At 40.3% G+C, this 23,360-nt stretch overlaps 2 protein-coding genes across 3 annotated transcripts in view; both read left to right on the top strand.

Annotated features, from left to right (window-relative positions):
- Positions 1-2,373: 2,373 nt before the first annotated feature.
- On the top strand, positions 2,374-10,731 carry soat1 (sterol O-acyltransferase 1). Of its 2 annotated transcripts, none has more exons than XM_022758120.1 (16): positions 2,374-2,424; positions 2,926-3,077; positions 3,866-3,924; positions 5,302-5,450; positions 5,636-5,695; positions 5,826-5,933; positions 6,150-6,435; positions 6,608-6,686; positions 6,854-6,938; positions 7,068-7,113; positions 7,273-7,345; positions 7,467-7,564; positions 7,697-7,795; positions 7,998-8,133; positions 8,384-8,529; positions 8,714-10,731. In XM_022758120.1, the coding sequence occupies exons 2-16, from the start codon at positions 2,927-2,929 to the stop codon at positions 8,789-8,791; spliced, it is 1,653 nt and encodes a 550-aa protein (XP_022613841.1). In that variant the 5' UTR covers positions 2,374-2,424; position 2,926; the 3' UTR covers positions 8,792-10,731. The 2 variants fall into 2 exon arrangements, with proteins under 2 accessions (XP_022613841.1, XP_022613921.1); XM_022758200.1 differs by having other exon boundaries at positions 7,216-7,345.
- Positions 10,732-11,374: 643 nt separating this feature from the next.
- Positions 11,375-23,360, top strand: part of abl2 (ABL proto-oncogene 2, non-receptor tyrosine kinase) — a 28,481-nt gene continuing 16,495 nt past the window's right edge. The window contains exon 1 of the mRNA XM_022743307.1: positions 11,375-11,981. Coding sequence (XP_022599028.1) covers positions 11,765-11,981 — 217 coding nt within the window. The 5' untranslated portion in view covers positions 11,375-11,764. The remainder of the gene's footprint in view (positions 11,982-23,360) is intronic.

The raw sequence follows: 23,360 nt of genomic DNA, 5'->3' as shown, positions 1-23,360 counted from the left end.
GATTTATTTGTACTGAATACCATTAGGTACCATACATGCAGAACTTATAATAGTTCTTTCCTCTGTGTTCATTAAGCAGAATAAGCTCACACACAGTAGGAAATGAAAGACTACTACTTGTACAGTACCAGTGAGTGGGCAACAGGTCAGACTTTCAGGCCTGTTACCAGAATGGGAAATGAAAGTTTGTTTGGACTGCCAATTCCCAAGTCTCGAAGGTCAGGGATGTCCAGAGGTCAAAATATAGTTGGGCGACGGTTCCCATGCAATTTGTGTGACCATGGGCACATTTTAAACATGTACGGCCATTTTGATTGGGTAGGACTGTCTGAGCGCATCACAGAGTGGCCTTGTTATGGCAGAAAACGCCTGCAGCCTACGCAACTGAAATGGCCTGAGTCACTGGGTCATTCTACATACTGACTCATGCAAGTATGATATGACTGCCTTTTACTAAATGCATGTTGACACCAATCATGATCATGTTTGTGCCCCTTGATCATGCACAAATCAGTCTGGAAGCAAATCTGTGGTTATATATGTGCTCTGTTGGAAAGGTCATTTTAATAGATAATGTAGTTGTTCAGGATTTTTGTCAATGTGTCCTTGTGTTTTTGCAGTTAATTGCATTTGATACACTCAGCTCATAAGACCAGCTCGTTTTATGATTTGCAGCTCATCATGTTTTACTTAGAGTATACACTCAAAAATGTGTTTTTCAGTTTTTATGGGCACATAAAGTCAAAAATAATTTTGAGAGTTCACTGCTGATTGAATGTGACTGAACCCATTTTTGAGAATATTTCAAATCAGACTGCCTTCATTGGAATAATTTTACTTATGTACTGTTTATGAACTTGAAAAAGACTCGATATGAGATAGTTGTTCTCCTATTAGTTATGTGTAATGTGAGAACAATAGGGTACTAAATCAAAAAAACTACATTATAGGATCCTAAACTTGTTGACACATATTTATTCCTTTGTATCCACAAAGCTCACACCAACTCCTCTTGTAGATGAAAGCAGAAAGGGTTTATTAAGCCACTTTCACTTGTACAAAAAAATAAAGGTGGTACACAAAAATATTTCAACATTAAATGCTGCCGTTTACCTCTGGGTATTCCAAAGGTCCTCAAAAATATTATCCACAATTTCTGATTTAATCTATCCACAACATAGGCAGAAAACCATGGTACTCCATTCTGCCCCTGATTGCCTTTAAGTACTTGTTAAATTTTTCAAGTGTGGCAGTGGCCCTCAAGGGACATGCATATAGATCTACATGTATTACAAATAACAGAGATAATATAATATAATCATGATTATGCACATTAGAGCTCAACCAAATGAAATATATTACATGCAGTACATTAAGCTAACATGCATGCATGTAGGTAAGGCCCAATAAGCCCCACATTCATTGTGGCACTATTGTTTTGTGTGTTGGTTTTTTTTATTGCAACTTTTTGGGAGAAATGTGGAAATATATAGTACTAAAATAGATAAGGTCCATGAGGTGAATATGCTTTATTATCTGAAGAGGGGCTTCAAAGTATAGTTTTATCTTTGTCATTATTGCAGTTAAAAGTGTTCTTGTACTTGATTTGGGTTTAATTGCAACACAGGTATGGATGGATTACCGAACAGGCCTACCAGTGGTCCGAAAGGTCAGGGGGTCCATGGGCCAGGGCCTCTGTGTGAAGAGAATCTTAGTATTTTTGTTTGAAAGTCATAGAACTCAGTTAAGACACAAAATCACCACAAAGAGACACAAAACAGAGATTCAATACTACCATAAAGAGAAACAAAACAACCAGAAAGAGACGCAAAATGTTTTCAGTCTGGGGGTCCTGGTGTGGGGCCTTTCCCTTTTGTCTGTCATGAACACAGCTGATCCTGGGCCACGTCATTGCCCAGCATACAGACACCGTCCCTCCCATAGTTCCCCCTAGCAGGTTAATCGGTTCATGTGAACTTTCTTTATATGGAAGAGTTTGTGTTTTTAAATATCTGTAGTTTATCACAAGCTATTGACATGACATATAGTCCTGTCTAGAAACTATTAACAGCCCAGTTAAGTTGGGGTATAATTTGAATTTGACTTAATCCTTCAGGACAGTTATATCTGTATTAGATTTATTTACTTTGGTTTGCTTTAGACGGCTGTGGCAATTGCTGTTGCTCTGATGATTTAGTCTGATGACAGCTGTGGCCGATGTTGTGGGCGCCGGTGACGTCGAAAGGAGGAGAGACTTTGGGCCAATCAGCAGCCGCTGCCCTGCTCATCATCTCCTCTGTGTTTTTCAATGGGGAAGGTGAGCAGCTGCTCAGATTGTTGTGACTGAGGGAGTTGCACATCTGAGTTTCGACTCGGTCACGTCGGAGGTTAGCTGAATAGGAGTGCACCCGGCGATTGAAGCGAGTAAGTTTGCAGGAAGTCGATGGTCAGCATTTTTATTACATTTTCTTCGGTGTCAGTCAACGTTTCTGTCAACCTGCTCCGTAGCTAACGGTAGACGTCAACAGGCTGGCTAAATGGACTAGCTGTTCACCAGAGCTAACAGTCGTGACTATCAACAGGCAGAAGCATTATCGTAAGAGTAATGTTAGCGTTACATCATAATAAAACCATTGGGCTGGTTAGCTGTCTATTTAGCTCATTTTAATCGCCTCTTGTAATATTAGCTGGCGAGAGCTAACTAAAGTGTTAGCTGTCTATCTGCTGTGTCTCTGTGTCATGTGAGGCTGATTTGATTGTCAACTGGGTTTGCTTTGTCTGTCAGTCGAAATACTTAGCATTTCTTACCCATGTGAGGTGGTGTGAGAATCCTGCTTCGTTATGTGTCCACAAGACATAGTACCTTCACTTTGGTCATGCTGCCACTTTTTGTTTCTTCACCTTGAATTGAATTTGTTTCTTTAGGATGGAGAATGGGGAGGACAGTGTCCTCCGGTCCCGCTGCCGAGCCTTTCCTAAAATGCCCACCTTCCCTGACTTAGATAGCTCTTTGGATGGGGAACATAGTCCAGGAGAACATTGGCAAGGCAATGGAGACAACCACATTACCAGCAATGGTAAGACAAACTCATCTCCCTCATCAGCAGGGCTAAGGAAGAGGACATTGATCTTTTTTATTTCTGTGAAATTTGAGATGAAAGGTGAAGGTTGACTCAACCCCTTAATTTCCTTGGATGTGTTACTCACTGAACCCATGCCATATGATGATGATGTCTTTCTCTTGAGCATAATTTGACCCGTGGTACAACTTGTGTGGTTAACCAGGGTAGAGACTGCTTACTGCTCATCTGACTCCCAAGTGATTAACTGATTGTGAAAATGATGACTGATAAACACTGGTCTCATGGGTGGAGTGCTACTGTTGCTTGTGTGACTGACCTCTGTAATTGATTGAACTTGTTCCTCATACGAGAGCTGTCATGACTAATAACCTACAATAACCTTAGTCACAAGCATTCAAATTAGCTTACTTTGTCAGACACTAGACATGAATGTATTAGCACACTGTCAGATGTTTAAGTCACTGTTTAAAATTTCAATCCCAAAATATAAAGTCCTTTGTTTAGGGTTATGTGTGCTATTAAAAACAGATTCTAATTCTACATGAACAATAATACCAGGGGGATTTCTTCTTGTGTGATATCTCACACGCCTTACAGATAGCCTCTTGAATGTTATCTGTCCGTCATTTATTAAAATGTTCTGTTTAGACAGGGTCACTTGGCAACTCAGTTGGCCCTATTGTTAATTTGGGTGTGTCCATAGCATAGTGTTGTATTTACATTGGTAGGTTTCAAAGCAGCATGTTGACAATTGTTATTTTATGTTCTCTTTCCAATTTTAGGAAAAATTGAAGTGGAACATGTCATCAGCAAAAAGCTACAACTGAAAAGGAAAGCAGAGGTCAGTAATTCAGGTATCTTTATTTAAAAAAAAAAAAAAAAAAAAAAAAAAAGGGGAATTTTAAATTGGGGGGATTTTGGGTTTCCCCCAATTGATATATTGTTGTTTTTTCACCCTGCTGTTGAGAGTGAGTAATTTGGTTTAGATTAACACAGAGTCAAAAATACAGCAAATTTTTATTTCATTTGTTTGGTATATTTCCATCAGTAGCAGCCTTATAGCATTCTTATTTATGTTTAGATGTGGGTATTTTGTCACAATCTGATCAACATTGTTTGTAAAACTTTATAAACTACAACAAAATGACAGTTGATATGAAAGTAAATTCAAAAAAAAAAAAAAGAACAGGGGAATTTTAAATTGGAGGGATCTTGGGTTTCCTCCAATTGATATATTGTTGTTTTTTCACCCTGCTGTTGAGAGTGAGTAATTTGGTTTAGATTAACACAGAGTCAAAAATACAGCAAATTTTTATTTCATTTGTTTGGTATATTTCCATCAGTAGCAGCCTTATAGCATTCTTATTTATGTTTAGATGTGGGTATTTTGTCACAATCTGATCAACATTGTTTGTAAAACTTTATAAACTACAACAAAATGACAGTTGATATGAAAGTAAATTCATATCTTGAAATCAAATGTAGCTGCATGTGAAACATGATAATTAAAATAAAGTTCATGATGCATTTAGTGATGTTAGAAGAGTGACTTTACACTTATTTACTAAAGATAACTGCAGACTTCCTTGTGCTAAACAGCATGCATCATACACTGGGGCAGTTGCACAAATGCTGCAAGCAATACAAGCAGTTTGTCACACATACTGTATGTGTCAGTGTTGACTGACAGTTATAGTGTCATCATACACATCATCGTATACAGAAATGCTTTTGTCATGAAAGTACTCTGGTTTGGTGTTGACTGTTGATAAACATGCAAATTCATTATGCAGTTAAGAGCACTATGCAAGGGCTTTATATGCTTTATGCGCAAACTGTGTACCGTTGTCAGTCCATTGTATCAGTTCAATCCATTAAATAATACAGCCATTTTATTGTAACAAAATGTTTTATTCAGGACTACATTTACATTTTAGCTGTACTGCTAATGCTCTTCTCCAGAGAAACTGCTGATGACATTGGGTGGTTCAGTGAGTTGCCTTAGGACACTTGAGAAAATTATTCTTTCTTGAGCAATATTGTAAAAAGAAACGCAGTGACAATGTAATTGAAGCAGTGAATTTTTGCAACATAACACCAAATTTGCATATTCAGGAAGAACATCATTACCCCCACAGAAATGCAAAATACACCATAGTTGTTCAAGTATTTGCAGACTGTGAATGATAACTTTTTTGTGTCCTTTTTTGTTTCTCAGTTCCTGAAGAGTGACCTGATGCGTCAGTTTGACAGTCAGGTCAATGACTTCATGGACTGTCTTATTGAAGAGTCAGCCAGCCTGGAGCCTGCACCTATTCCCGCTGTCTTCTCACCCCCACTGTCAGAGAAGGAGAGGAGCAAACTCAGGTATTGCCATTCAGCTTTTCTATCAAATCAAATGTTGCTGTTTATGTTGCTTTAAATGGGGTATATATGGGATTACAGCCTATGTGGAGAAACTGTCCCATTTTCTCTCATGCTCGTACACATGCTCTTCCTCCTATGAAGATAATAAAATCACCAGTCACTGGTTTCACTCTGCTTCCTTTTAGACATTTTCGTCCTCCTCATGGCCAGGGAAAGCAGTTTGTCAGTCGCAGGTCCCTCCTAGAGTAAGTTGACACTTTGATGTTAAAGTCATATAAATACTGCATACACAAGTCCCAGGTACATTATAATATATATTTGTTACGGTTGACAGTTTTACTGCTGCTTGATGATTGTGTGTTTGTTTTTCTGCAGTGAGCTGTTTGAGGTGAACCACATCAGGACCATCTACCACATGTTTATTGCCCTCCTCATTCTCTTTATCCTCAGTACACTTGTGGTAGATTTCATTGATGAAGGCAGGTAATATAAGACTGCTACGCATTATGCTTTTGATTCTGTGTCCATGCTTGTTGAGTCAGTTCACTTGACAAATCATCATCTTGTCTGTTTTCTTTTGCCTTTGTTTATGTTTTATTTAGATTCTTTAAGTTTATATCATATATTTTGAACTTGCTGAGATAATCTGTCATGAGCAGAGCCTTAAAGTTTCTGTCTATTTTTTCTCCTTTGCCTCAGACTGGTGTTGGACTTTGACCTGCTGGTCTATGCATTTGGACAGTCCCCCCTGGTGGTGTGCACATGGATCTGCATGTTCCTGTCTGTGTTGCTGGTTCCCTATGCTCTTTTCCATCTGTGGTCACATACCCAGTATGGGTCTTATAGTCACCCCAGCTTGTACAATTTGCTGTTTGGTTCTGTATTCCTGCTCTACCAAGCTCTGGGTCTGGGATTCCTCCCCACATATGTGGTGGTGACCAACAGTTTGCCACCTGCGTCCTGCTTCATCATCATCCTAGAACAGGTAGATGACCAGTGTGGCCGCTTTTAGTTTGATCAATGGAGTTGCAGTCGGCGTGTTGTATTATGCTATAATTCTTGCCTTATGTAAACACTTACAAATGCCTTTTTTGAAATCTATTATATAAAACCACCCTCCCTTCTTGAATAAAATCTGTGGTAAAATTTAATTCCAGGTGCGACTAATGATGAAAGCACACTCCTTTGTCAGGGAGAATGTACCAAGAGTTCTGGCCTGGGCTAAAGATAAGACTAGTATGTAACTTTACCACTAAAACATCTTTTTTTCTTCTTTTTCTCTTGTGTATCCATGTATAGTTGCTATTTGCTAATTCACACAATTCCTTTCTTTCTCACCGCTACTTTCTTCCCCTTTTCTCTTAGTCTTAATGTGGATAAACAGACTCCCCTTTTATCTACAGGTCCTAGCCCTGTGGTCCCTCAGGTTTCTCAGTATCTCTACTTCCTGTTTGCACCTACACTCATTTACAGAGACAAGTACCCCAGGTAAACAGATGCTGTCTATATCTGTCAGTTGGCATTTTTTGATGTCCTTTTGAGACCTGAACTCATAGCAGTGTTGTCTTGCATTAAACAGGGCATGTGTGATCAAATCTTGTTTCACTTGTAATGCAGGAACCCAGTGATCAGATGGGGCTACGTGGCCACAAAGTTACTTCAGGTGCCAACCCTCTTTTACATTTTACAGCTGACCTTACTTAAGATTTCAAGCCATGAATAATAGTCAATTTTTCTGACGATTCCAACCATTCCCACCTCACAGGTACTAGGCTGTCTGTTTTATGCCTATTACGTGTTTGTGCGGCTGTGCATCCCTCAGTTTCGCAGTGTCAGTCTACAGCTGTTTGACCTGAAGGCCATGGTCCTCTGTGTCTTTAACTCCATCCTGCCAGGTAAGATCAGATTTTGATTCATTTTTTGTTTGTTTGTTTTTTTTTTTAATGCCAGGAGAAGAGAGTTGCAGTATTGTTGTAACAGCCACATTCATGATAAAGCCTCTTTCTTTCTTTGCAGGAGTGTTGGTTCTCTTCCTGGGATTCTTTGCCTTCCTCCACTGTTGGCTCAATGCATTTGCTGAGATGCTTCGTTTTGCTGATAGGATGTTTTACAAGGTGGTCTTCTTTTGCTTTCACTTTATTATCTACTGAAAAATATAGATCAGGATTTATTGTATTTTATTTCATGTGTGTTAATTATGCTGTATTTTATATTTGACTTCTTTCAATTTCAATCACACATAACAGGATTGGTGGAATTCAACCTCTTTTGCCAATTACTATCGCACTTGGAATGTAGTGGTCCATGACTGGTTGTACTACTATGTGTACCGGGATTTCCTGTGGGTGAGGTTTTTTTTTTTTTTTTTTTTCTGTTGATGCAGTACAGTCTTTAAAACCACAACAGCAGCATGTATGTTTATTATTTGCTGTTTTCTAACGATAAACTAATTTTCCAAGTGATTTCCAATGTAAAAATGCATGGATCACATTAAACCTGTAAGCCACTGATGTTTCGACTTGTCATTTCTCTCTGTTGTCATTCTAGATGTCTCAGAAGCGTTTCAGACCGGCAGCCATGCTGTTTGTGTTTACAGTGTCAGCGGTGGTCCATGAGTACATTCTCGCCATCTGCTTTGGCTTTTTCTATCCTGTGCTCTTCTGCCTTTTTATGTGCTTTGGAAGTAAGAAGAAATACTACTACACACCTTGCTGTTATCACACCTCACTGCTGTTTAAAAGTGCCTAAAGAACATACAGACACGTGACCCAAAATATTTCTCGATATACTGTATATACTTTGTTTGATCCACAAAATTGCTTGAAAATTTAGCTAACAGGATTGTCTGGTCTGAGTCATTAAACTCACAAAAATTGTAATTTTATCTTTTCATTATTCTTCCACTCTCATCTTCTTTCTTCATCCTCTCACAGTGATGTTCAACTTCATTCTGCATGACCAAAGGAAAGGTCCCATCTGGAACATAATCATGTGGACATCCCTCTTCTTGGGTCAGGGAGTCATTATCTGTCTGTACTCCCATGAGTGGTATGCCCAGCGCTACTGTCCCCTGAAGGAGGTAACACCTTTACCATTGCCTTGTCCAACATCTTGATATGTTGTCCTCTAAACACACATCATGTGTTTAGAGGACATGTATGTATGGATACAGTGTAATTCATCTGAAAGTTTGTTGTTTTTGCTTCATCTGTCTTAAGTTTAGATAATAACTTCGGCTTCATATGGTGGTGTTTATGTTTCAGCCGTCCTTCCTAGAGTTACTGAAGCCTCGCTCCTGGAGCTGTCAGAGAGGCTTGATGGTGGACTCTGATATGCTGTGACCTGTGTCTGGACTATTGCTGAGGACTATCACTGATCAGTATAAATCTGGCCCACCTTTCTGTTACTTTCACAACTTCTGGTCTTTAATTTTTTTTTTTTTTTTATTGCACTAAGGTCATGGCTGAGTCTGTGTATGAATGTAGGGAAGAGGTCCAATAAGTATTTGCCAAAATGTTCTTTACTCTTAACATCTGAGTCACAATGATGCCTTACTTATATGTTTATGTTGTCAAAGGCAACCCCACAACAAAATGACAAGTTCACATAAAACCACATGTGAACTCTTTTATTTTTATGTGCTATTTATTTTTCAGATGTATTCCCATTACTTTTGCCTTGATCAACTGTGAAACCACTCCCTGTGCCAATAGAATTGTGACAATAATTATGTGGCAGCTGAATACAAACATTACACAGTACAAACAATATTTACACATATGCAGTAATGGTTAATATTTAACAAAGTTTGCAACTGCTATTCTATTGTGAAGGACATTCAGTATGCTGCTTGGAAAAACATTTCATATTATTTATATTCACTGCCTCCAAGATTTATTTTGAAAAGCGGACACTATTTGGTGTTTTGTATAAATCTATGAGAAACTCTGGTGTCTCTATTATAACTTGCGGTCCTCTTCTCTAAAGAGGAAAATGAAAGTGGCATTTGAGATGCTCATGTAGTTGTGAGGTAATTTTATAGTAAATGTGAAACTGTGATGATTCAGGCATAGAGCTTTCATACCTGAACTATTACATTTTCCAAATCCCAAATTTAATACAAAGTTTTTCTCTTTACCATCTGTCAAGCCACAAGTAAGGAAGTTAGACCCTCATTAAAAATCATGATACTGAACTCCATAAAACAAAATCTTAAACAAAACAGATGACAATTATGATGTGGGGAGTTAATGTACTCTGTGACTGCTGAATGTATTGTTGGTTATTGAATTGAAATGGTTTAAACATGCATCTAGCGTCATAGAGAAAATTTCTTGTGAAACTAAATGATACATTTTTTTCATGACCAATGTTATGTGAGTTATGTACAGTGATTTCAACCGAAAGGGTGAATCACTACAGAATGGCTACTAATGTAAAACTGTTGCAGCTGGCTGCTAGAATATTTTAACACCCAAATAGTGATGATACTTGATTACCACTAAGGGCTAGAGTTTGCTTTGTCGGATACTCCGTAGGTTAAATAAGACAGTGTTTTTTTGTTTAAATCATACCAAGTATACATTTTACACAACAGTAATTTTCATGTCAAACTAACGGAAAAGAAATTTATCTGCTCAGTGTGCTTTTAGCCCTCTTGGTCTCGAAATAATGTGTTTATACATTTGTATTATTTGGAGGAAATCACAAGTCAATCATTGCACAGTTCATGTTGCCAATTCAATGCAGGGAGAGTGTATTTATGCTTGTGAATAATGAGATACACAACCAGCAATGGGAAACTCAGCACTTCTAAAAACTGTATGACCACAAGGTGGCACTGTATCAAAAGTTTTTATTTTTGATCCTCTGCTCATTTTGGGTAGAGAGGCTTCACTACAGTCATTTACAAAATGAATATTAACAAACAACACAAGTACCAGCAACTTATTTTTTTAATATGTACAGATGATAGCAGAATTATTGGAATACCCTGTGGTACTTAATGCTACGTTTATGAGTTTGAGCTCTTAAGAACTCCACATTTGGCTGAAGTTTTAATTTTGCTTTACGCCTTTGAGATTTTGCTAAGAATGATAATATTTATAGTGGTGAAAGGGGCCAAGCTACAGAAATGCTGTTTATTTAGATGAGCTATTTATTTTTGTGCGCAGAGCTTTGCCTCTTTACTGTGATATTTGTGTTCATTGTGATCAATTCTTTTTCTGGTCTTGAATAGTCTATTGTGTCAGGTGACAATTATATGAATCAGTATGTTGTTCTGTTTTTTGATGGTAGACACATCAAAGTATGAGAACTGTTAAGAATAAAAAAAATGAAGTATGTTCCTTTTGCTTCTTAATCTTTTACGAATGTGCTGTCTATAGTAAGTGCTGTAAATAGTAAGTATTGAAATGCATTTGCACAAAATACTGAATACATAAGTAATGTTAAGCACTTCAGTAGCTCTTTCTGCAGTTCAGTGAGATCTGTGAAATCTCCAAAAAAATATATTGGGTCAAAAATGTTCATTAGGTTATGTTTTGCCCATGTGGATGCAGTCATTTTAACATATATATGGCATCTGCAGAGTGGGTATATTTTTAAAGTTTTATATTATGTAAATAATAGCATATCTACAGTTTTATAGTACAGAGAATTTAGCCTATTGAAGCACTTATTTCTTATATTACCACACTCCATTGGCTTGACAAAAGCTGATAGTGATGTCTGCATTTTTCTCCAGGACTCTGGGATCAGACATCCCATATGGGCCCCCCGCCCGCTGGAACCGGTGTTCGAGGATTGTTGGGACCCGGTTAGTGTCGGTGCTGGAGAGGAGGAGGATCACGGTGACAGGGGATAGCGGCGAACCCCCCGCCTTGTGCAACACATCTTCTGTTCTGCGGTAAAGATGGCGGCGTCAGAGGGGGCGCGCAGCGGCCGGACAACGGCAAGACGCTTCTGAAAAGCTCCAGATTTTACCGAATCTCACTCGTCGGTTACCGTTAATTTCTGCTCGGATACCATCCGGACCACCGGAATAGAGACAATCGCTGTCACACGCCGGGGTTGCGATTTTATTGTTAAAGGCAGGGTGGGTGGGTTTCACTGATAGCTGCTAACGTTAGCTTACAGGCTAGCCAAACGAGCTAATACGGGCTAGTTAACGTTAGCTCGGTGAAGAACAGCGGGGAGGGGATTGAGGAAGACTATTCGGGCCAGGCCGCTCCAGCTTGGGGGAATGTGAGCCAGAGGTGCGCAGGGGGGGTTTGCTCGCTTCGTCCCAAACGTCCTTACACCAAACTACCGGGATGGGACAGCAGGTAGGCCGCGTCGGTGAGGGCACATCGACCGGACTCCAGCCACCACAGCCCCACGCGTCCCAACCACACCAAGGGAAGGGGAACCGGGGGAGCGGCGCCGGGAGGAGACCCCGAGAACCCGGCAGTAGCACCGGGACACCACCGGGCAGGACTGCTGCAGTCAACGTGCCCGATCCAGGGATCAATATATTCACGCTGCATTCAGGTAACGATAGAAATACTTTGTTAGCAAGGTTGTGGGTAACGATGAAGGGCTCCGGGTTTTACTTTTATATGTTTGCTGCTGATTAGCGACTGCTAGCTGAGTCCATGCTAGTTTGACAACGACGCGTTAGCGGAAATAGCCATGCCAACCAACATTAGCTTTCCATGTCTCATCCATTTTACTCTGTGTGTGTGTTAATTTGTCCATTGTCTGTATGTGCAGACATGGGGCAGTTTATACAGAAAATGGATAACTCACTTGCTCAAATTTTGTACTAGTATATCAGTACGTTGGAGCATATGTAATGCGCTGCATGTGACCTAAAGCTTCCAAAAGGAAAGACAATGTTTTTGAAAAAGAGGAAGAGTTTTCTGGGCTATCCCTAAAGGGTCACGGCCGCAGGTTAGCAAGTGAAGTTTATCTCCAAGGCCTGTCTTAGCCATACGTGGTTTGGTAAACAGTGATTCTTGCCTCCGGAGGTTGAGTAGCAATTCCACTCCATTAAGTCACTATGGCAGCCACCACAGGCTCACATTACAATACCTAGTGGTTTCACATGCTCACTTACATCCTCTGTCTGATCATTTCTAATGTTACAACGCACTCAGCCAGCTGACTGCACAGTTTGATCCAGTGGGAAATCGATGTGAATTATTTAAGTCACCTTCTGTCATTATGTGATTACACGCAGGCAAGCATCAAAATTTAAAGCTACTGCGTAATTAAAGTTTAATATCTCAACGTCTATAGTCTCACATGATCAGTGAATTCATGAGGTTACTCATGTATTGCTGGAATAATGTGGGTTAGTGGTCACATGAAAAAAATGACACAGACAAGACAGAGGTGGTGGTACTAGTCACCCCACCATCGACCATGTTCCTGCCTCAGAGCTATAGCTATGCATTGATATTGTCGTCAGCACTGTGAGTCATGGAGGACAGCACAGATCTACACTATCTCTCCCCCCCTTTGAGCCATGGAGAAAAACTGCCCAGCCTTGACTCCGCCATGCCCCGGATGGCCTGCCTCTTTCATCCCAGCCTTCTCCCCTTAGGCAGTGTCTCTCAGAGGCTGATCTGTGGTGATAAGTAATGAAAATGACAGGATGCCAACTAGGTGGCATTGTCATTGTAATGCATTTTATTCATACAGGGCTTTTCTGAGTGTAAATTTGGTGTTATTTGATGTCTGTCAACTTGCTGTTAGTTTTGTTCGTCACTCACATCTCTCATCCAATGGGTGGTCTCTTCACATGTGCTGCATAGATGTAAAACTACTGGCTCAACATGTCTAGTTTCCGCTGATGTCCTAGACCCAACTTCCTCACACCATTGCGAGAGAAGCGAGGACATGCAGAAGGTGCAAGCTTTTGGGAATGGAAAGCATTTTCAATTCCTGGCTGTCACATCTGAAAAGTAACCCTCCTCAGTTTGAAGTACATACACAGACAGACAGACCTACTAAGTGCAGCACCACTCACTGTCGGCACTGTTCCCTTCTCTCCGATGTCGGGGCAGGAGTGGCCTTTTTATAGCAGCCAGGATGCAGTCACATAGCCACTCTGCAGAAAGACTTCTACTCTTCAAAGCACACAATAATAGAACAAAGAGTCTTAAGTGAGGAAGCTTGGGACTGTGTATTCAGTCTTCCACTGACTATCAAAGTGCCTTTTTTCTGGTAGACTATTTATGTGATAATGATGCAGCATTATCGCGTATCTCTTTGTGGGTGAAATTTGGACTTGTTCTTTTAAGGAGGTTGTTTGAATCATCAGGAAGTCGACATCGATTAGAAACTAAAAAAATGTTTGTTTTTTTTAATTTTTCAATCTGTTATTTTAATTTTTTTCTTTATCTTTTAGTTTGTAAAATCATCATGTAACCACAGTCATTAATGTGATAAATGACTAAATTGAGTTAACCAATTTTCGGTTTGATTAATCTGTTCAGCTATAGTGTTTGACTTGATAAGATAACTTGATGTTTATTTGACAATGACGCCATGTGACCAGGTCTTGTGGAGGAAGTTGAGATAAAATGTTTTGATCCCATTCTGGGAAGTTGAAAGTGTCACGTCAGAAAAAGAGATGTCCAAGAACAGATGCATTGTGTGGTTGTGAGTCACTGGGATGAGGTGTTGGGTTGACGGCATATCTGATTTGATGTTGGTGTGTGTTTTTGTATCTATTATTGATATTGTTTTTAGAGGCAGCATGATTTCAAAAATGTTCCTACTGACCGCTATCAGAGATCAACATGTTGAAGTGGTTTCACTAATCCAGCTTCATAAGCACTTTATAACAGACTAGCATACTTCATAACCTAAATGATGGATTTTTGGGATGTAATTGAAAGGTGCCAGTCTATGTGGAATGCGTGTTTGTCTGTTGAACACATGCCTGTGTGTTGCTGCCTGACTTTCCATTGAGTGTCAGTGGGTTTCATATGTGCACATGCTTCCTCTAGAGTGTCTGTCAGTATACCTAATACCACCGAGTCATTTTAGGGGAGGGCAAACAAAGAGGCTGGAGGGCATTGGTGTAAAATGGTTCTTGCTATGCTTGCTTGGCCTGGTGGCCTCTGCCTTCCCTCTCCTCCATGTCTCCTCAGTAGTAGTGAGCTTTTCAACGTCTGTAGATTCCAGTGTTGGGCTACCAATTTCTTTTTTTCACTTCAGAGAAGGCGAGTCAGCTTCTGTCCCCTGCTCAGGTGAGCAGCAGTTCTCCTTTGCTCATCACTAATTTAGCGTCCCTGTCTCTCAACAAGATCCCACCAGACAGACAGGCCAGCTAAAAAACACTGAGCTATTCAAGGACAGACGGAGTGCAGACTGCTTCTTTGCTGATTCAAAGGGAGCCATCCAGACAGCCACCTCTGTGCGTGTTGGTTGACGAGCCGTATTGGTGAAGCAGTGGCTGCAACATATTGATGAATCCATCCCTTTAGCCCTGTCAGGATTTCCGAGATTTCCGTCTCTGCAGTGGGTTCATCTGATACAGACACTGCAGTGAGGAGTGTCCTTTGCTATTGAACTGACACAGAGGGTGAATCTACTGAGAAAATAGCCTCATTAATGGTATATTCATTGCAAGGCTGCACTGCAGGTTATCACTTTTCAGGATTTGTTACCTAAACATTATATTTTGCCTTTCTTAAATGAAACTAACATCTTGCTGGTAAAAAAAAATATGATTGGTGTGTTGACGGTGTAAATAAGCAGTAATGCTACTTCTGAAGGTTTTTTTTTAAATAAAATAAAGCAATTCGCTGATCTATTTTTACTCCAAACAGATCATAGAAACTGGGGCAGATGAGTGGATTGGAATATTTTTTGGCAGCAGGACTGATAGTGAATGTAGAGCCAGCTGTACCTAAAGTGCAGCACTGTTAAAGCTGCCCAGAGGAGAAAAGAGATGCCTGGATCCAGGATACAAGAACCTAAGCTGATTTGCATCACGGGTGAAATTAGATTACAGACAAATCCACTTTTCTATGGACTCTATGTGCTAAAACCCCAACAACCAGGATAAGTCACACAGAAGCCACTGCTGTACCTGGGGAAAATCAAGTTTCAGATGCTTCCGTGGCTACGGGTGAGATTTTAAAAGGCTTTAAAAGATAATATCATGAAGTGAAGATGATTTGTTCATGTAAAAACTAGTTAGTAGGTCCTAGTGACTCTCATTAACCACTAGGAGGAGCCATGGCCACACCTCCTCAGGGTAAAACTGGCTAGGAATTGGGGCAAAACTGATGAGTCTGACTGATTGTCTCAGAGGTGGCAGTAAGTATGATTAGATGGATGTGTTTGTGGAAGCGTAGAGTGTTTTAACACTATCAAAAATGGTCTTACATCTGAAGACTGCATGCACCATTGTGCACTCTGTAATGGTTGTGTGTTTAATCATTTATGTCTCTCTGTGCCTTCATCCTCATCCCAAGACTGCACTGTACCACGACTGACTGCCAAGCCTCGACTATTAGTCCCTGCAGTTGACTGGCTCTGTCGGCTTCCTCTCTGTTGAACCCTGGCTGTTGCAACGAGCCTCAATCCTAAATCTACCTTAAAAGGGTTAATGACATTAAAAGTTAGTAAAATGTTCAAGAATGTGCCATAAACTAATGTTACCACACACAAAGCACAATTCAGAGGTTTATCTAGCTCAGTTGTCGTTTTTTCCCAAAGTTTTAATGTTGTTGTGAATGTAAACCAACGCTCAGTTGCAGCCTTGAGCCTTTGCATCTGCTACCAGTCAACCTCGTGTAGTTCCCAAAACCACAGTCCTAGTATTTATTCCTTGGCCTCAACGCTCTTGCAGCTTATATCATTAAAGAGTGAGGATTAATCTGAACAGTGAATGATTGGCTGTGCAGATGGTGAAACCATCCCATGCATCTGTCAGCTTAAAAACACCAAATGTTTTCAATTTGTGGAGAGGTCTAGCCAAATTGTTGTGGTGGCTCCTGGTTAAATTGGAGTTTTCACTCTTAAGCTGCGATGGTGCAGCAGGGAAAAAATTAGATATGGGGTAGGAAAGGGGGGCAGTCCCTGTGCCAAGCCTGTTAAGCATTGATTTGCTTCCAGGATCAGTCCTCTGTTGCTGGCATTATCACTGCTGCTTATCTTCTGGGTTGCAGGCTGGAGACTTGGCTAGAAATGCGCACTCACACACACTTACTGTAAACACTCAACACATGCATAAAGACATTCACACACACTCACTCTCTTTCTTTGCGTCCTTGTCAGTGAAGTTGTGATGTGGGTCAGCTCTTTCTGAGGATTATCCAGCACGTCCTACTCCTTCAGTGTAATCATCCACCAGCTGACCAGTTGATTAGAAACCCTTAATCTGGGTGCCCCATGGCACTGCTGTACTCAAATATCCCATGTGATGAATGTGACTATTCTGTGAAGAGACACAAGTTGTTGCTTTTGTATGGCTTTGAGTGATTTATCTGAAGAATGGTTGCTGATTGCATATTAGCCTCCATTTTTTCATTTCAAGTTATTAATAACTCTGCTGTCACCCTGCTGCTCCACTGTCATGTTATGTTTTATCATTACATTGGGTATATAATGCAGTTAATACAGTTTGAATTTGAGAAAATATGTGTTAGATGAATATATAAACCACATACCGTAATTGCATGGTGCACACATTGAAAATAGTTACTCCACTGGGTTGGTTTTGCAGCCAGGGGCATCTCAGCTGTCTAACTAAGAGCACGCTGGAAGTACAATCTTCCGTTTGGGCTTGAGTCTGTCCTTCTAACTGAGTAATTGTAAAGCAGCTTAAACCTACACCTTAACACAGCTTAACCACACCACACACAGATTAGCCGTTCAGACGTCAAGATCCGTGGGTTCTACTGTAAACCCTCATTGGAAAAGGAGAAAAGCAAGGAGGCAGCAACAAGGAGAGTGTCCTTTTCAGGCTTTGCAAAGATTTGCTGTGGTGAACACACCTCTTTACCTGTGGGGAGTTGGCCACATAAACACTTATCTCAGCCAGACATTTTAAAATCATCCACACAAAGCACATTGCATGATGTATTTGACAAGAGCGGGCAGATCTGCAGTGAGGACAGTGCTCTGACATTAGCGTAATATTTCCATTCTGTGTACTTTTCTGTGAATTTATGACTTCTGCTGGACAGAAAAACACACTTTCTTTTTGACTTGGGAATTGAGCAAGGCTGAAGTAGAAATACTTGTTAACAATCCAAAAGCATGTTTTTGCTCTTTTTTTTTTTTTTCATTTTACATCATAAGGACTGAATGATATTTATAAGAACAGACACCCGGTACTCTGCACCAAACAGGTCAGGGAGCCTGAATGTGACTCTGTATTTTGTATATGTATTGAAATAGAATTATTTTACCAAAATATATATTTGACCAAAGCCTGTCAGGTCAAATTTTGCCCTGTGTTTGAAACAAACCACCTCAGTGTGGATGTGGAGTTAGTTTTAAGTCATCATATGCCGCCAATCCTCTCTGCTGTCACATAAAGGAGCACTTAGCCTTTTTTGCCAGCACACCTAGAGGGAAGCACTTAGAGTCCATTATTAACCCATAACAAGCCCTGAGAGGAGCAGGGCAGGGCAGGGTGAGCCGTGGGTTAGGGCTCCATTCTTCTTCATTCCACAATGATCCACTGGCCCTAAGGCCCTTACTGGTGTTTATCCACTCCCTAATTGGTGTATTTCCATGTAGACAGCAGACGTGATTGCTGTATGGACAGAGATGAATAGAGAACATTCACAGGTGTTCCCAGCAGCGGCCTGCTTGTGTAATTACTTACTCAGAGAGGGTTGCAACACCAGGATTTGTTAAAGGCGGGGGTCTGATTGATGTAGACGTGTGCATCTGCTAGTATGGACATGAGTGGGCACAGGACAAGTGCATAGGTGTATGTTTCTATTGTGTGTGTGTGTTTGTTGTGTGTATTATATATAGATATACTATGTATGTAATACTATATAGTATATCTTATTGTATATATATATATATATGTATATGATATATATATATGTATATATATAGTATATATACATATATATATATATATATGCAATAGTTCCACTACGGATAAACTGATGGGGTGATACAGACTGATATCAGTAAGCAGAAGTTTTGTGTTCTGTTCACATCCTTAGGAACAAGGGAATATCTTCCTGAGCCAACACACACACACACACACACACACACACACACACACACACACACACACACACACACACTTGTGATGTGGCATTAATGAGGCTATTGTCCTTTGTCCGGTCCTCTTGAACAACAACTGACTCTCGTCTCTCCTCTCCAGCCGTGCATTCTCTATGGACTGCTTCTCAAACTGTTGATGGATGTTAGAAACAAGCATATTAACACACGTACAGTTCCACTAATTGGTTTTTCCACTAATGATTATTTTTGATGAATAAATCCGTTAAATATGTACTCTCTATATAAAATGTCTCTCACAAACAAGGACAACAAAATGATCCTTCTGCCAAAAAATGTGTTTGTTGTGTTTCCTATTGATTAGTGGTGTTTTTGAACAATCTGATTACAGATATACTGCTTTAAAAGCTTTAATAAAGGTTGTGCAATGTTTGCTTGACTATGACATCTCAGCCCACATTTAGTTTTTTTGGCAGGCCTCCATAATATATTATATAATTCTGATTCAAGACTTGACTTTGCCGCCTTTCTTTTCCTTTCCTTTAGTTTTATACTACATAGAGCTGGAACTAATGATTATTTTCATTACTGCTTCATCTGTAGATTATTTTCTAGATTGTTCTACAAACATCTGAAAACATTGAAAAATTGATTGTATCCTTATTAAGTTGAAGGGTAAAGGGTTAAGAGGTCTGTGGTGATTTTAAAGACATCTGACAGAGAGTGATATGAAGCTATTTTAATAAAATTGGCTTTACTTCAGACCTTGCATTTCCCTAACATTTCTGATGGAAACTGACCACATCTTAAAATTTCCCCTCAAATATCCTTTGATGATATGAACAGCATGTCTGTTATTCTCTTTAAGAGACAGCAGATAGAGTTGTTACAACATGATTTATCATTGAGGCTCAGTGTGATTTGGTGAATATCAGAGAACAAATACCTGCTGGTACTAAATTACAACATACAGTAGATCACTGTAAAGCAGTCTCTCAGGCTCCAGCCCTTTTTTTTTATCCGTGACTCTCCCTTCTTCTTCACCTTTTCTGTCTGAGTCTGCCACAGGATCTGTTCTGGCCTGTCCTATTGACTTATGTAATAGCTTGTGTATGTGGGTCTTGTCTGCAGCATTGTCTCAGGTTTTTGTTAGGGCTTCCTGCAGGCAGCCAGCCGTCTATCTCCGCACCACCATCACTATGTGCTCTGTTATTTCTGGATGTCATGTTGCTATGTTTTGTTCTCCAGCAGCTAAAAATACACCCTTACCTCGCTGGTCATGGGCCTGAGATATGAACTGTATTGTTTTTGATAAGGGTGTGTAAATGATGTTATTGTGTTGTTTAATACTTTGGCACGAGGTGGTTGGTTAGTGAAGTGAAAGCTTTATAGGCACGCGGAGACACAAACACTAATACAAACAGCTGCAAGGGAAGCAGCAGGGTGCAGGGACAGCCAAGGAGATAGTGTCACCATTGATGTGTGTGCATGTGATGTGGATATGTGTGTCTACATGTTATGTGTGCTTTGGGTCTAGGGTCACCTCTGTCCCAGCTGTCTTATGGGCTGCTGCCTTGGCGTGCCCCTCAGACTTGCAAATACCCTCCCAGCTCCGCTAAGCACAAAGCCCGTAGTTTCTTCACAAAGCACATGTGCTACACTTGACAGCACACACACACACCGAGGCACCCACACGGGCACACGACATACCCCACGCAGACCAACTGCTCCCTCAATCAAACGTTTCAGCACATGAATTTTGAGCTTGGCCAAGCAGAACAGCATCTTGGTGTTGTTCTGATTTTTAAGAAAGATTTAAAAGTGATTTAAGAAATATGATCAGTATGAACTTGGCTCATGCGCTGAAATCAGTTGTAATTATTGATCATATATGATATATATGATGATATTGATTATTATGTGGCCTCATTTGAGCCTTGGAATACTCGAATAATTGTTGATTGGGTTTCTTCATTTGCCTTTTGCTGTGTGTCTGTCAAAATGTCTCAATTCCAGTCATCACAAACATGTATGTCACAGTATCACTGCTTCATTAAAAAACATTCCTGAGAAGAGTGAGGTGATATGTAGCTATGTAAGAGGAGCAGGTCTGACAGTTGGCTCGGCCTGGCTATAGCAGTTGCAGTTGTGCACATTTACACACACACACACACACACACACACACACACACACACACACACACACACACACACACGCGCACACGCGCGCACACAGAAGAAAAGTGGGGGTCAATGGGTCCTCCCCCTTTCCCTAGACTAGCCATCTGCTGTCGGCCACAGTGCTGGTTCAGGCCTCACACACTGCCACACCACACACACACACACACACACACACACACACACACACACACACACACACACACACACACATCACATTCAGCTCAACTTTCCTCCATACCATATACCCTGCCCTACCCCCCTATCCCCCCCAATCTCTGTGTATACATGCCCCTAACCCACTCCCCCTCTTTACCACACGCCTTTCTCTCTCCCTCTCTGTGCCATGTTTTGCCATCCCTTACAGTGCGTTAAACCACAGCGAACATCAGTCATGGATGTCTGTGCTCTCCAGATGGACCTTGGAAATCTTGACTCCCCTAGGCCACATCAAAGCTAATAGGGAGTTCCCAACAGGAGTCTGCAAGTCACTACTGTAACTTCAGAAGTTGAGGTGGTTTGATTCAAGGACAGCGTGGGTAAATACTTTGTCTGGGGGGTCTCCGTCTCTCTCTGACTGCTTCTCATACAGCGTTTGTACTCCGCAACGAAGGAGATGGTTTAGAGAACTAGCTTGTGCGTCTTATTCTTTGCCAGGAGAATGTCCACTTGTGCTTTTCAGTCTCCATCGTCTGAGTCTAAATAGACACAGTCAAGCTTTGAAACAATTGCTCGGAGTCAGCACAGTGGATTGAGAAAACCACAGTGTTTCTTTGGATACTGGGACTGATTGCTGACCAGAGCAGAAGATGTACTGGGAACTGTGGCTGAGCCAGGTCACGGCCACTGCTGCGCTACAATGCATGCTGGTCCAGAACAAAGGTGGGCAAGTCTTGTAGATGATGTGGCATAGTGGACTGAATAGATATATGTTATAGAGCTACATAGTTTGGCAAATGAGAAAGATATTTAGTTCTATTTAATGCTGCTTTAGATCACACAGCTTCGGAAATCTCTCGCATGCATGTGTATGGCATGTGCCTGCCACATGGTGTAGACTAACAATGGAAAATGCTTAATTTCTTAATGAATTTCTGCCAACTTTACAAGATTAGAGCATGGGCACAATTTCACTCAATCCTTTGTATTTGCATGTACCAGCCTAAACTGATCTAAGGAAAAATGAATGCTCATTATGGCCTGATAAAAAGTTGTCTGGCATCTAACATTTAGAAGTTTACGTTCTCGATTCCCAAATGAAAAATCAAATCTGCAAGTAATGTTAATAACATCTGAGTTGTGTGTGATTGTGAACTCATTAGCTTGTCAAACTTGTGACAGTTTGTGTCAATTACAATATTTTTTCCCTTATTTTTTTTGCACACGTTCGCTTTCAGGTTGGTAGCATGACATTGCATTTGTTAGTTTGATTGACTCTCCTATTACCAGACGTAGGACATGTATCTAAATTGTGATATAAGACTAAAAATCTTGTTACATTGTCCTATATTAGTCTGTTTTCTGTTTGTATAGATGACATTACAGTTGTGAAATGAAAAAAGAATGCCTCCCTCTGTGACAGCTATATCTATATTATATATTATTTAATTTGAATTTGTTTCATTTTGAATTTTTCAATTCAGCATTTGATTTATTTTCTTTAAAGAATACAGAATATATATAAATATACTGTATATATGTCTGTTAAACATGCAGAATATTCTTTGCCACCTTTACCAAAATCTGACCATGTTGGTACTAAATGTGTCTGGCCTGACAGTAAAGAGAACTGCCACAGGCAGAAGAAGTGGTTATGAATCAACTAGTTTCTTCTTTAAACCTCCCCGAGTGTGTAGGTCAGCGGTCCCCAAACTTTTTTCAGTGGGGGCCACATCAACTTTCCTTTCTGAGATGGGGGGCCGAGGTTAGTCTATAACAGGAAATGATATGGGCCAGGGTGACAACCAGTATTATTGTGGAGATTACAATGATAATTTGTTGTAGCTGCCCTTCGTTTGGCTTTGGCACCACCTGTTGATTTGCAAAAAAAGTAATAAAAAGTCTTCACATGTGTTTTTATTTGAAGTACCACAGATACTCCATTTATTTTATAGAAAATAACAACACAAACTGATGGTAANTTTCCTTTCTGAGATGGGGGGCCGAGGTTAGTCTATAACAGGAAATGATATGGGCCAGGGTGACAACCAGTATTATTGTGGAGATTACAATGATAATTTGTTGTAGCTGCCCTTCGTTTGGCTTTGGCACCACCTGTTGATTTGCAAAAAAAGTAATAAAAAGTCTTCACATGTGTTTTTATTTGAAGTACCACAGATACTCCATTTATTTTATAGAAAATAACAACACAAACTGATGGTAATGCTCATGTAAGAATGAGGTGATGTGATTTTGTAACAGGTACAGTTGAGTTAACAAACGGTAAGTGTTCTGTCTTTACAGGTAGTGAAATAATATTAATACAGAATAGTGGTCAGAATCAGGTAGAACATGTTG

This window comes from Seriola dumerili, unplaced genomic scaffold, assembly GCF_002260705.1.
Source record: "Seriola dumerili isolate Sdu_G_001 unplaced genomic scaffold, Sdu_1.0 BDQW01000002.1, whole genome shotgun sequence".
NCBI lineage: Eukaryota > Metazoa > Chordata > Actinopteri > Carangiformes > Carangidae > Seriola > Seriola dumerili.
Note: the sequence above shows the minus strand (reverse complement) of the source record. Positions and strands in the feature narration are given on the sequence as shown.